This window comes from Doryrhamphus excisus, chromosome 2 (genome assembly GCF_030265055.1).
Source record: "Doryrhamphus excisus isolate RoL2022-K1 chromosome 2, RoL_Dexc_1.0, whole genome shotgun sequence".
NCBI classification, from domain to species: domain Eukaryota; kingdom Metazoa; phylum Chordata; class Actinopteri; order Syngnathiformes; family Syngnathidae; genus Doryrhamphus; species Doryrhamphus excisus.
Genome location: NC_080467.1, coordinates 5,012,926 through 5,026,787, shown reverse-complemented (window position 1 = coordinate 5,026,787; position 13,862 = coordinate 5,012,926). Strand labels below are relative to the sequence as shown.

General features: G+C 43.2%; 2 protein-coding genes across 10 annotated transcripts in view; both read right to left on the bottom strand.

Moving 5' to 3' along the window:
- Positions 1–1,046: 1,046 nt before the first annotated feature.
- LOC131116892 (high affinity choline transporter 1-like) lies at positions 1,047–7,686 on the bottom strand. Of its 2 annotated transcripts, XM_058064508.1 has the most exons (9): positions 7,613–7,686; positions 6,306–6,495; positions 6,121–6,237; positions 4,901–5,056; positions 4,653–4,801; positions 4,439–4,582; positions 2,672–2,825; positions 2,392–2,609; positions 1,047–1,697 (listed from the first exon to the last, which is right to left on the bottom strand). In XM_058064508.1, exons 2-9 carry the CDS (start codon positions 6,487–6,489, stop codon positions 1,161–1,163), a joined length of 1,659 nt encoding a protein of 552 aa, XP_057920491.1. In that variant the 5' UTR covers positions 6,490–6,495; positions 7,613–7,686; the 3' UTR covers positions 1,047–1,160. The 2 variants fall into 2 exon arrangements, with proteins under 2 accessions (XP_057920491.1, XP_057920490.1); XM_058064507.1 differs by having other exon boundaries at positions 4,653–5,056.
- A 1,297-nt stretch (positions 7,687–8,983) lies between these two features.
- The window catches only part of LOC131104363 (ankyrin repeat domain-containing protein 1-like), a 47,628-nt gene continuing 42,749 nt past the window's right edge, over positions 8,984–13,862 (bottom strand). For all 8 annotated transcript variants that reach the window (XM_058051459.1, XM_058051467.1, XM_058051510.1 and 5 more), the window contains 7 exons: positions 12,123–12,254; positions 11,942–12,049; positions 11,758–11,856; positions 11,583–11,681; positions 9,752–9,850; positions 9,579–9,677; positions 8,984–9,508 (listed from right to left, as the gene is read on the bottom strand). In XM_058051459.1, the coding sequence (XP_057907442.1) occupies positions 9,401–9,508; positions 9,579–9,677; positions 9,752–9,850; positions 11,583–11,681; positions 11,758–11,856; positions 11,942–12,049; positions 12,123–12,254 (744 nt within the window). In that variant the 3' untranslated portion in view covers positions 8,984–9,400. The remainder of the gene's footprint in view (positions 9,509–9,578; positions 9,678–9,751; positions 9,851–11,582; positions 11,682–11,757; positions 11,857–11,941; positions 12,050–12,122; positions 12,255–13,862) is intronic.

Sequence of the window (13,862 nt, the reverse complement as noted above, 5' to 3'; positions counted from 1 at the left end):
CTGGCTTGCCGTGCAGCCCCGTACATTCATTTTTCTAGTCCTCACGAGGGTTGCAGAGATGGCCGAGGGTGGGATTGAACTCGGATCTCGTAGCTGTGAGGTCCACTCGACCGCATAGATTTATATAGATATATATTTTCTATTTTTATAAAACTGGACTAGTGAATGGCGTATAGAAGGGTTTAGATTCTGTTCCACAGATGGAGCTAATGCACACGAAAGCTGCTTGCCAACCACCATTTTGGGTCCATTGTATTTGGGTCCATGTAAACGTGGCTAATGACAAAGGGCAGCCTGACCTGAGTCCAGCCCTTTTTGGAAACAGGTCAGACATTTTGATTGTAATGTGAACCAAACTCTTGACAGAACTGCCTGAATTTGGTGGTCCAGTACCCCCTGTTCCATATTCATAGTACTTTCTACTCCGTCAAATGCCTCCTCAAAACTCAAGCTGGACCCTGCCAGTTCCACAAACAAGACTGAGAAGTGTGATCCCATGGTAGTTGGATTAATGTAGACGTGCTTGCTGACGTTGTCTCACGCTTCATGACACACTGTTTGTACTCAACTGTTTGCTCTTAAGGCGGTAGAACCAATTTGATGTGTTCGCTCCGTTGGTCATCGCCATTGTTTTGCAAACATTGCATCAACATTGCAAATATTCATTCATTCATTCATTTTTTACCGCTTATCCTCACTGGGGGTGCTGGAGCCTATCCCAGCTGTCTTCGGGCGAGAGGCGGGGTACACCCTGGACTGGTGGCCAGCCAATCACAGGGCACATATCATCAAACAACCATTCACACTCAACAATTTGGAGTGGTCAATTAACCTAGCATGTTTTCGGAACATGCCATCACGTATACCGAGGGTGGCATTGAACTCGGGTCTCCTAGCTGTGAGGTCCGCGCGCTAACCACTCGATCGCCGTGCAGCACTGAGCGGGTACAAGATACCTCAATCGGATTGGGGAAAGGAATATTCCACCCCTGTGAATCCCATTATTATATATTCATTTGGAAGGTTACATTCCCAGTGTGTTTGACGTTCTTTTATTGATGACATCATGTTATCTTCTACTTAGTTGTTACATGCTAACATGTTTGCATTTTTCCACATGATGTCCTTGTGGCGAACGGCGGCGCCCCCCCTGTATGATGCTAGCTGCTGATTGGACTTCCAGTGCTCATCATGGGCTCAGAGGCATCATTGCTGCTGGTCGCACACCGGGGGCGCTGTGGCAGGGCATCATACGTCTCAGCTTTCACTTGGAAGACATCCCAGCAGACAGGAAGTAGTCCTCTGTTGAAAAGATGAGACGCCAGGAAGGAGAAGAACAAGATGGCGGTGAGAGAGCACAGCATGGCGAAGGTCTTGACTGGAAAATGCTGCACGTGAGTCCCGTCTTCCAGTGTGTTTCCCGGGAAGACGATGACAGGGGCCAGGCCTATCAGAGGCTCGCCGCACAGCAACTGAATCAGTAAGCCCAGCGTGCCGCCCAAGATGGCGCCGTAACCGTTGGTGATGTGGAAGAAGACGACGCAGACGAGTTGAGGGAAGATGACATTGTAGGACACGTAGATGCCCATAAACCAGAAAAGGATGACGCTGGTTTGCAGTCTGGTGAGCGCCGCCCCTGTCACGCCCACCACCACGACGATGAGGCGAATCACACGTTCGATCTCTCGTTCAGATGCCTGAAAATAGAAGCGCGGGAAAGTCACACCCCACCTTGAACCATCTGATGCCCTGCCGCCGCGTCACCTGCGGTCGCAGGATGTTCTTGTAGACGTTGAAAGAGAACACAGACGCCGCTGAAAGCTGCCAAACTCAATTTTTGCCACCGTTACGGGCCACCACGAGCCAGTTGGGGGGCAGTTTGAGCCACTGAACGCCACTAGGCACCTTATTGGTGACACTGGACGCCACAGCAAATTGCATTGCCGCGAACTGGCACCAACTGGCGCCGGCGCAGTGGACTCCTAGCTTTATTGGCGCAACTTAGCTCGCTCCATTACATTCCAGTGGATTCCAATCAGCGGATTGTTTGCGCCATTTGGTTCCACTTGGTGGACACTTTGCGCCGATTACTTGATGCAAGTGGCACAACGGAGATTTTAAACATTTTAAAATTTTCTTGCTGCCAAACTCAATTTTTGCCGCCATTACGGGCCACCACGAGCCAGTTGGGGGGCAGTTTGAGCCACTGAACGCCACTAGGCACCTTATTGGCGACACTGGACGCAACAGCAAATTGCATTGCCGCGAACTGGCACCAACTGGCGCCGGAACAGTGGACTCCTAGCATGACATAAACTCAGGTGGGACAACACACCCCACCCTGAACCGTCTGATGCCCCACCACCGCCGCCGCCACCTCTGCCGCCTCACCTGCGGTCGCAGGATGTTCTTGTAGACGTTGAAAGAGAACACGGACGCCGCTGAAAGCAGAGCGGAGTCCGCCGATGACATCACGGCAGCGGCCACGCATCCGATCCCCATGATGGAGATATAAGGCGGGGTAAGGTGTTGCAGCACCACGGGCAGGATCAGCGCCGCTTCCCCCCGCTCCCACGGTGACGGAGAACCGTACGACGTGGCGTTCCAGTCTGGCGGCAAAACACTCAAGACACTGTTTCACACGCTTTGCCCAGGCGGAGGGCGGTCTTACCTGTGGATGACGCCACCGCCCCCAGCAGGATGGGAGGAATTCCGAAGACGAGGATGCACAAGGCAGCGATAAAGCACAGACGCTTGGCTCTCTCTGGAGACGCCACCGACAGCGTCCTCTGGTGGAACGCCTGATACCCCAGACACCCCAGTGCCTGTGAGGCAGACGACAAGTCCCGCCCCCCTAGTGTTAGTCCTTGTCTTCATGTCATGGTAGGAGGGGCTTCATACAGGAACCTTTATTCTTCCAAAAGCACTCCGTCATCCATGTCTTTTATGGACCTTGCGTCATGTTGGAAGAGGAAGCGGCCCGCTCCAAACTGTTCCCACAAGGTCGGGAACATGGAATTGTCCAAAATCTTTTAGTATCCTACACACCCGCCCTTGACCGCCACCCAACACACAATGCACCGGACCCTTATGCTTGCCCCCGTAGGTGGTGGGTCTACGAGGGGGAGATCCCGTGTGGCTTCTTCGGGCTGGGCCCGGCCGGGCTCCACAGGTGAAGGCCCGACCACCCTCTCCCGGGCCTGGCTCCAGGGTGAGGCCCCCGGTATCCCACATCCGGGCGAGGTACGGTTCCTCCTCTTGTCACGCTGATGGGACTATGTCTCACAGCTGGCCTGGGAACGCCTTGGTGTCCTCCTGGTGGAGATGGAGAAGGTGGTCGGGGACCGGGAAGTCTGGGCTTCCCTACTAAGACTGCTGCCCCCCGTGACCCGGACAAGCGGAGGAAAATGGATGGATGGATGGATCTTTTAGTATCCTGATATTCAAAGTTCCTTTCATTGGAACTAAGGGATCAACCCCACACTTTACAGTAAACCTCGGCTATATCGGACTCGGATATATCGGAAATTCGCTCACAACGGACAGATAAAAAAGAACCAATTTTTCTGTAATGCATTTCCAATAAAAATTCATTGCATATATCGGATTTTTTATAACGGATTTCGCCTATTTCGGACAAAATCTCCAGTCCCGTTCCAATGCATTTCCATTAAATTTCCCTCGCATATATCGGATGGCCGCATCGTGGCGCTCCGATTCGCCGAATCGTGACAGGCCGCTATACGACGTCATTTGCAGCGTTGCCTGCACGTCAAGGTACATTGGAAACATAGTCAAGGATGTGCCTTTTTATAACGGATAAAATCCGATTTACGCATATACCGGATATAAATCCGATATATGCGTAAAACGGACATTTTCCGGTATACGCATATAACGGATTTCGCTTATATCGGACAAAACCAGTGGGAACAATTGAATCCGATATATCCGAGGTTTACTGTAATTCCTCCTCCACCAAATTTCACACTCGGCACAATGCAGTCCCAAATGTACCGTTCTGGTAACGTCCAAACCCGGACTCGTCCATCAGATTGCCAGATGGAAAAACGTGATCCATCACTCCGGAGAACGGTCTCCATTGCTCTATAGTCCAGTGGCGGCGTGCTTTACATCCGGCGCTTTGCATCGCCTTGGTCATCCATGGTTGCTCGGTTACGGAAAACCATTCCATGAAGCTCTCCGCGTACTGTACTTGGACTAATCTGAAGGCCACGTGAAGTTTGGAGCTCTGTAGCGGGAACTCCGCGAACTCTTTGCACTCCGCTGACCCCTCGCCATCAATTTTTGTGACCTACCACTTGGCTGAGTTACATTTCTTATATTAAAGCTGACTAGGGAATATTTAGGAGTGAGGAAATTTCACGACTGGAATTGACTGAGCTCCCGAGAGCGGCCCATTTTTTTTGCCACTTACCGTGAAGAAGAAATTATCCAGAAGGATCCACACGTTGTTGGCATCCCAGCTACCGATCCAGGGAGCGTGCTGTGTGTTGTTCATCAGCGTGGAACCGATAGGGACCACGTGTTGATTCGTCACAGCGAAGGGAACGCAAGCCCACTGCACACACACACACGCTCTATTCAAATATCACACACACACACACGGACAATTTGAACAGTGTACAGACCAGGCTGATGAAGATGAGCAGCAACTGGATGACGTCGGTGTAGGCCACGGAGTAGAGCCCCCCCAGCAGCGTATACGTGATGGCCACGCCCACAGAGATCCAAATGCAAACGGTGAAGGAAAGATCAAGAACAACGCTCATGGTTACACCTGTCACACACACACACACACACACACATTGTTGCTGCACTACAACCACATCTGTGTGTGTAGTCAACGTGTGTGTGTGTGTGTGTGTGTGTACATCACCCAGGCCAGTAAGGGTGGTGGGAACCCACAATACGTCCACAGCGACTGACGCGACACACAAAGCACCCGTCAGAACTTTGCCGTACTTGCGCTGGAAAGGATCCATCATGGTGACGCAGTGTCTTTCACGGAGCGGCCGGGCGAACATGACACCGCCTGTTTAAGTGTGACACAGTTTGAGTCACACCGAGATGCCTTTGCTGGCATTGGGATATCTAAACTCTTATGTCATCAACAATTCCCCAACTTTCCCCACCTTTTTCGTTAGAACAAGTTTTTGATTGATTGATCAGAAGCGGGCGGCACGGCGGTTTAGTGGTTAGCGCGCAGACTAAGAGACCCAAGTTCAAATCCACTCTCAGCATGTTCTCCCCGTGCATGCGTGGGTTTTCTCCGGTTTCCTCCCACATTCCAAAAACTAGGTTAGGTTAATTAGCGACTCCAAATTGTCCATAGGTATGAATGTGAGTGTGAATGGTTGTTTGTCTATATGTGCCCTGTGATTGGCTGGCCACCAGTCACATGGTCTTGTGATATACTGTAACTGATGGATTGGTATTTCAGAAGTGAAATGAGGTTTGTTGGATTAACACAGGGCTGCACAGTGGAGGGGTGGTTAGCGCAGGCCTCACAGCTAGGAGACCCCAGTTCAATTCCACCCTCGAACATCTCTCTCCCCGTGCATGCGTGGGTTTTCTCCGACTTTCCAAAAACATGCTAGGTTAATTAGCCACTCCAAATTGTCCATAGGTATGAATGTGAGTGTGAATGGTTGTTTGTCTATATGTGCCCTGTGATTGGCTGGCCACCAGTCACATGGTGTTGTGATATACTGTACGTAACTGATGGATTGGTATTTCAGAAGTGAAATCAGGTTTATTGGATTAGCACACAGGGCTGAACGGTGAACAAGTGGTTAGCGCAGGCCTCACAGCTAGGAGACCCCAGTTCAATTCCACCCTCGGCATGTTCTCCCCGTGCATGCGTGGGTTTTCTCCGGGTACTCCGGTTTCCTCCCACATTCCAAAAACATGCTAGGTTAATTAGCCACTCCAAATTGTCCATAGGTATGAATGTGAGTGTGAATGGTTGTTTGTCTATATGTGCCCTGTGATTGGCTGGCGACGAGTCCAGGGTGTACCCCCAGCTGGGATAGGCTCCAGCACCCCCCACGACCCTCGTGAGGAAAAGCGGTAGAAAATGAATGAATGAATGATCACCAATCATAAACGAAGCGCTGAATCCCAATACCATCGTAGCAGCCCAGACCACGCCCATGGAGGGGGTGTATACCATCTCGGCCAGGCCCACGATGAAGCCGCCTCCCACCCACGTGGCTGCGGGAGGGAAGAAGACGCCAGGTCACCAGGAGACGCTACCGTGCTCCTGCTGGAAAGAGGCTCACCCGTCATGGTGAAGACTCCCACCAACATGCTGATGTGCCGATTGGCCAGCAGTGACATCTCCAGGAAAGTGGTCGTATGTTCGCTCTGTTCCCTTCGCCCCTTGAAGTAAGCCCAGATTCCGATGCAGAAAACCAGCAGGTAGAAGAAGAACATGGCTACGACTCCTGGAATGTTGACGGCCATCTTGGACTAGAAGAAATAAAATAAATGCTCATATTCGTGACTCTAAATTGGCTCCTGTGCAGTATACTCCAAGTATCATTGGCACAACTTGGCTCGTGCCATTAGATTCCAGTGGATTCCAATCGGCGGATTGTTTGCGCCATTTGGTTCCACTTGTATCAAGCAATCGATTTTTTTAACATTTTGAAAATTTTCTTGCTGCTAAAGTCAAATTTTGCCGCCATTACAGGCCACCACGAGCCAGTTGGGGGGCAGTTTGAGCCACTGAACGCCACTAGGCACTGGATGCCACAGCAAATTGCATTGCTGTGAACTGGCACCAACTGGCGCCGGCGCAGTGGACTCCTAGCATTATTGGCGCAACTTGGCTCGCGCCATTACATTCCAGTGGATTCCAATCGGCGGATTGTTTGTGCCATTTGGTTCCACTTGGTGGACACTTTGCGCCAATTACTTGATGCAAGTGGCACGACTGCGATTTTTACATTTAAAAAATTTTTCTTGCTGCCAAACTCAATTTTTGCCAGCCGTTACGGGCCACCACGAGCCAGTTGGGGGGCAGTTTGAGCCACTGAACGCCACTAGGCACCTTATTGGCGACATTAGACGGCACAGCAAATTGCATTGCTGCGAACTGGCACCAACTGGCGCCGGCACAGTGGACTCCTAGCATGACATAAACACAGGTGGGACAACATAGTAACATTTTCAAATCTGTTTGTTTATAAAAAGATTGACAAGTTATCACCTCCTCCTTTTAGATGGATGGATGGGTAGATGGATAGATAGATAGACTTCCTTTATTGTCATTGCACAATAACACAGCAGTGAAATTGCCAACAAAATGTTGCCTGGCTCCAGCATAATAAATAATAATAATAATGTGGAGTAATTATTAATATTATTATTAAATAAATAATATAACTATTAAATATTATATATATATTAAATATTAATATAACTATTAATGTCTCTGTAAAATGCATACATTTTCAAAAGGAAATAAAAAATGTCCAGAGCTACAAAGGGTTTAGAAGCTAGCTTCACCACGGTATCAAGTTAGCTAATTCTGTTTGGTGATATAAACGTCAAATACAATAAAAAGTAATTTTTTCATTCTTACCTGTAAAAGGTAATCCTGTGATCTCCTGTTTGGACTGCAAACCGGTTGCTACTGTCACAGTCTATGAGTTTGCCTGCCTGGAAGTTTGGTTTATATTCTTTTTTTATGCCTTTAGTTCCGGTTTCCATGACTTTTATTTTGTATTACGTCTGTTTTTGCACCGTTCCGGTTTAATCCTGTTTCACATTTTCATTGTGTTTTGGATTATTTAGTTAATTAATTGCATTAATAGCATTAATAATTTAGTGTCATTTCAACTTCTCTGTAAAAAATGATTGGGCAATTTAAATGTTGCCCTCTGCTGGTGAAGAACCATTTAGGATTTTCCATTATTCAATCGCTCTGCAGAAACATGGCTTAGGTGGAAAGATGGTTAGGTGGTTCCCATCCAAAAGATCACCCGTTCAAATCCAATGTACTGCATGCCTTTACCACGTTGTGTAAAAGTATATTTCAGGTGCATGTCACTGTACTACAACCACCATTCTGACACTCATTCAATATTACAGCATATTTCCACAGCATTTCAGTCCAGCTTCAGCTTCCAAATGGCTGCTACGTTCATGATACATTCCCCTGCCTTTTCAGTTTTGCTTGACATTGAGACATTGAGACTTTGGGTCTCATCTCTCGCATCCTGGGGTCATCGCCACGCCAACAAAGCCAGATCTGACGTGCTAAAAATGTGCTGCATTAAATCAAATGAATTCTCACATCAAAATATTGATACTTTAATAATTCAGTCATTTGAAATTAACAACATGATTGAGATCTTGGGCTCCATTTTACATAGAACAGGCACGGACAATCTTCGTGAGCGGTACAGTCCGGCACAGCAGAGCGCACCCACGCCTCCATCCGTTCCACCGCCGCAAGTGGCTAATAAATACTAATAATAAAGGAGTGATAGGGTTTAACACAGGCGAGTGTCATATTAAACCAATCAAATGATTGAAATTAAACCAATCAAATGATTGAAATCAATCAAATCAATCCCAATAAATACAGAGGTTTATGTCAGGAAGAGCATCCGACGTAAACATTTTGCCAAACTAACTATGCAAATCAGGTAGGAGGTAGGAGGTATGGAAGCGTCTAGGAGAGGTAGCAGTAGCGTTCCTGAGGTTCCTGGGTTGTTCAATAGGATCTTAGGTGGTGAGAAGATGCCTCAGGAATGTGTGTGTGGTGTGTGTTCGGTGTTGGTGGCCATTTTTAACAACAAGGGTGATGTGCAGCACCCCCCCCCCCCCCCCACAGCATCCCCCTCTCCAGTGTGCCAAGAGCAGCGCTAGTGCCAGCTAGCATCCACGAGAGGGTGCCCCCATTCACCACAAGGACAGGCTTCAATTCCAAATCAACTTTATTGACAATAACAAGTGTCTTTCATATAACTCACACTCCATCGAGCCCTCGTCAAACTTCCTCGGATCCTTCTCGCAATCGATTAAAACAAAAATGCAAACATGCTGAAATTGTTAGCTAGCAGCTAACGACTATGTGAAACGATTCACTTGACTAGTAGAGGAGAACAATCAATCAATCATCAATCAAATCATGAAAGAAAGAAAGAAAGCATCGCCAACGTCGACGCAAACACGAAATGTCGTCCAGCAACATTTTCACGGCCTCGCCACACGGTGGCGTTTCACATTTTTTTTATCACATATTATGTCAAAACTGCCAGGTGAACAACTGGCATGTCATGAGTTAGGCCACGCCCCTCCACGCATGGCCACGCCCACATGGCCAGCCACTAGGAAAGAGAAAAAAAACAAAAGACTGCTGACGTCACAGCACCTTGACGTTCTGCTCGGCTCGCTCCTCGCTGAAGTTGAAGAGGAGGTTCTTGGCGCCGTTCTGCCACGAGTAAAGCGTCTCCATCGGCGTCTTCCCGTCCTGTGTGTGTGTGACACCGTAACACGTCAGGATGAAACGCGCTCGACATGTGACGCTATGGCGGACTTACGCTGTTCTTGACGTCCAGGCTGGCCCCGTAGAGCATCAGCAGCTTGATCATCTTGAAGCGGTTTATTCTCACGGCGTCGTGCATGGGCGTGTCTCCGTCCTGAGCACAGGCGACAAATGTTCAGCGTGTTCGAGGCCACGACATGGAACACCGAACAGGAAGTGAGTCCTCACCCGGTCTTTGGCGTTGACGTCAGCTCCGCAGTGGATGAGGTACTCGGCGCACTCGTAGTGTCCCGTTCTCACCGCGACGTGAAGAGGACTACTGTGGAGCTACGCCAAACACGTATTTCATACATCAATCAAATTTGATACACAATCCATCGTAGGTCAACATATGCTCAACGACAAAATGGCCGCACAGTGAAAAATGAGAGCATGCATATTATGGCTTTATTCCCATCATACAGTATTTGGACAATATTCCCATAATATAACCTAATACAACCTAATGTTCCGCAAAGGAAAACCTTATTTTTAACATTTTTTTTAATGCATGTTTTTTCTTGAATATTTCAACTGCAGGCTATTTTATTTTTCTTATTCTCACAAAATATTTATCTTTATGATAAGACTTTTTTGTGTGTAAAGAAATGTGAAAAAAATAATAAAATGAAAAAAAAAAATTATAAATAGATAAATAAGTAAATAAATAAATAAAAAACATAGATGAAAGCATAGGGTAAGTGCAATGCTTATTTAAAATTTTTAATTATACTTTTTTATTTTTATTAATTAATTTTTACATTAATTAAATTTATTCAAATTTATATTATTGTCTGATCAGCAAACAGACACAATTTTTGTATTTATTTTATGATTAATTCGTGAATTATCATTCTTTATTTAGTATTTTTTGTTTAACTTAATGTATCATTTGATTTATTATCATTTATTTTATGATTATATTTATACATGGATTTTTTTTTCTCTCTCTTTCTCTCATATGATTAACACAGTTGTAAATACACACTTCATGTTTGCAATAAAAAAAAGAAACGTGACAGCTAAAAAAAAAAACAAAAAAAGATAAGACTTTAATTTTAATTATATTTCTTCTTGTAAATATTATTCATTAATTAGTAAATATTTTTGTAACAAATAATACAAATTAAAGAATGTTCTTTTCGATGAAAATGAACATTTTCGATTTCTTCTGAAATAATATTGTGACAATGTTCTTGAAAAATTATAGCATTTTTTTTACATGAAAAACCCAAAAAATAAAGATAAGACTTTAATTTTAATTATATTTCTTCTTGTAAATATTGTTTTCATAATTATGACTTAATTCCCATAATATTTTGACTTTATTTTTGTAACAAATAATACAAATTAAATAATGTTTTTTTTTAATTATAGCATTATTATTTTTACTGTATTTTATTTTCACTTTCTTTTCGTAATTCAGACTTTATTCTCACTTAATATTTGCAGCATAACTTTTTCCGATTTCTTCTGAAACAATATTCTTGGAAAATTATAGCTTTTTTTTTTTTTTTACATTTTTTTTATGACTTTTTTCATTTTTCAGCTATTTTATTACTTATTTGTAGTCATTTTTGTTTTGGTAATCATGCCTTTTTTTCTTTCATATTTGACATATTTTAACATATTTTAACTTGATGCTACTAAAAGGGCATTATTTGTCCTTAATAATAATATTCTGATGTAATTCTCCTAAAAGGATGACTTTGTCCTATTATATTACTACTTTTTTTATTTATTTATTCATTTTTTTAAATATTTATTAATATTAATTAATTAATATTTATTTATTTAATATTATTTAAATATTTCAATTTTTCCTATGGTTGTTTTCAGTCATCTTATTAAATGATATTTGTATAGAATGTGCTGCAGGCCACAAATGGCCCTGATTATAAATATGATGAGTCATTTATTAATATTCCTATCAATATGAATATTTCATTGATTGTGATGTAGAATGAAAAAAGTAGTGTCCGAGCCGTGGAAGTGGCGGTAAGAGCGTGTGGTCGCCCACCTTGTCTCTGGCGGTGATCTTTGCTCCACGCTGCAGGAGAAGCTGAAGGGCGGGAAGGTTCCCTCCTCGACACGCCCAGTGGACCGCCGTGGCCTCCAACTGAAACACACGCGTGTCACACGGCTGTCATACAAGTGAGTAATGGCGGCGTGCGCTCAGCCGCCCGGCCGCTCACCTTGTCCTTCCTGTCCATGGCGGCGCCGGCATCCAGCAGCCTGGTCATGACCTCCACGTGACCCTTGAAGGAGGCTTTGTGCAGCGCTGTCCTCTGGAACTAACGACACAAATCGGACAGACGCTCAGCCAATCGTAAGCAAAGAAGGGGGCGGAGTTTGAGCTGTGAGATGTGCGACACTCACGTGGTCGGCCGTGTCGGCCTTTCCTCCCTCGCTCAGGTATTTCTCCACCAGCGCCATCTTGTTGTCCATGGCGGCGGCGAGGAAGAGCGCGGCGTCCACCGTCTCGGGCTGGAAAACATCAAAATGGCGTCACTTCTATCTCGTGACGTGCAAAAAGAGGCGGGTTCCAAGGTCTTCTCACCACGGCCTCCACGTCGGGCTGATGCTTCTTCTTGTGAACGGGCGCCTTCCTCTCCCTCCTCCTCTTCCTCAGCTGCAGGATGTTGAACAAGTCGTCCACTGTCTCCAGACGCAGACGCCCGCATTTGTCCATCTGAGACGCAAACGTCAGGACTGAGCAACAGGAAGTACTGGCGTGGTGCGCCAGAGAGTCATCACATGAACTCTTAGACAGAGCTAAGCAGGTTAGTGATGGATCTGCTGCCATCTAGCGGAAGAACATGTCATGGTTGTGGTTGTCACGCACGTGGGCTGCCATTCATGACAAGTCCTTTCTTTCTTATCATTATTATCATTACTATTAGCGGTTTATGATTATTGTTGTGCAAATTATTAGCATGGCTCTAATTGTTATTGTTACTATCATCACTTTGATATTATTATTATTATTATTATAATTAGTATTCACATTTTATGATCATTATAATGAGTATTATTAGCATAGTTATTCTCATATTTATTTTACTTGTTGATTCTTATCTTCAGTCATAATTATCCTCATATTTTTATTCATTAGTGTAATGATTTTTTGAATAATTATTACTATCAGCGTTTTATGATTATTGTTGTGTTGTGAATAATAACTAATTATTAGCACAGCTCTAATTATTATTGTTACTATCATCACTATGACATTGATATTATTATTATTATCATTAGTATTAAAATTTTATGATAATTATAATGAGTATTATTACCATAGTTATTCTCAAAATTATTTTACTTGTTGATTCTTATCTTTAGTCATAATTATTCTCATCTTTTTATTCATTATTATCATGATTTTTTGAATAATTATTATCATTACTATTAGCATTTTATGATTATTGTTGTGCTGTGAATAATAACGAATCATTAGCATAGTTATTCTCATAATTATTTTACTTGTTCATTCTTAATTTTAGTCATAATTATTCTCATCTTTTTATTCATTATTATAATGATTTTTCAAATAATTATTATCATTACTATCAGCGGTTTATGATTATTGTTGTGCTGTGAATAATAACTAATTATTAGCATAGTTCTAATTATTATTGTTACTATCATCACTATGACATTGATATTATTATTATTATCATTAGTATTCACATTTTATGATTATTATAATGAGTATTATTAGCATAATTCTCATAATTATTTTACTTGTTGATTCTTATCTTTAGTCATAATTATTCTCATATTTTTATTAATTAGTATAATGATTTTTCTAATAATTATTATCATTACTATTAGCGTTTTATGATTTGTTGTGCTGTGAATAATAACGAATCATTAGCATAGTTATTCTCATAATTATTTTACTTGTTGATTCTTAATTTTAGTCATAATTATTCTCATCTTTTTATTCATTATTATAATGATTTTTCAAATAATTATTATCATTACTATCAGCGGTTTATGATTATTGTTGTGCTGTGAATAATAACTAATTATTAGCACAGCTCTAATTATTATTGTTACTATCATCACTAAGACATTGATATTATTATTATTATTATCATTACTATTCACATTTTATGATAATTATAGTGAGTATTATTAGCATAGTTATTCTCATAATTATTTTACTTGTTGATTATTATCTTTAGTCATAATTATTCGAATCTTTTTATTCATTATTATCATGACTTTTCGAATAATTATTATCATTACTATTAGCGTTTTACAATTATTGTTGTGCCGTGAATAATAATGAATT

Bases quoted from the DNA above. Each gene is read 5' to 3' on its own strand.
- LOC131116892 (XM_058064507.1), bottom strand. From the start codon at position 6,489: ATGGCCGTCAACATTCCAGGAGTCGTAGCCATGTTCTTCTTCTACCTG. The intron at 5,057-6,120 runs GTGATCATTCAT...ACACTTAAACAG, and splicing joins CAGCGCTTCGTTTATGATTG to GCGGTGTCATGTTCGCCCGG. The intron at 1,698-2,391 runs GTGAGGCGGCAG...TTCTATTTTCAG, and splicing joins AGAACATCCTGCGACCGCAG to GCATCTGAACGAGAGATCGA.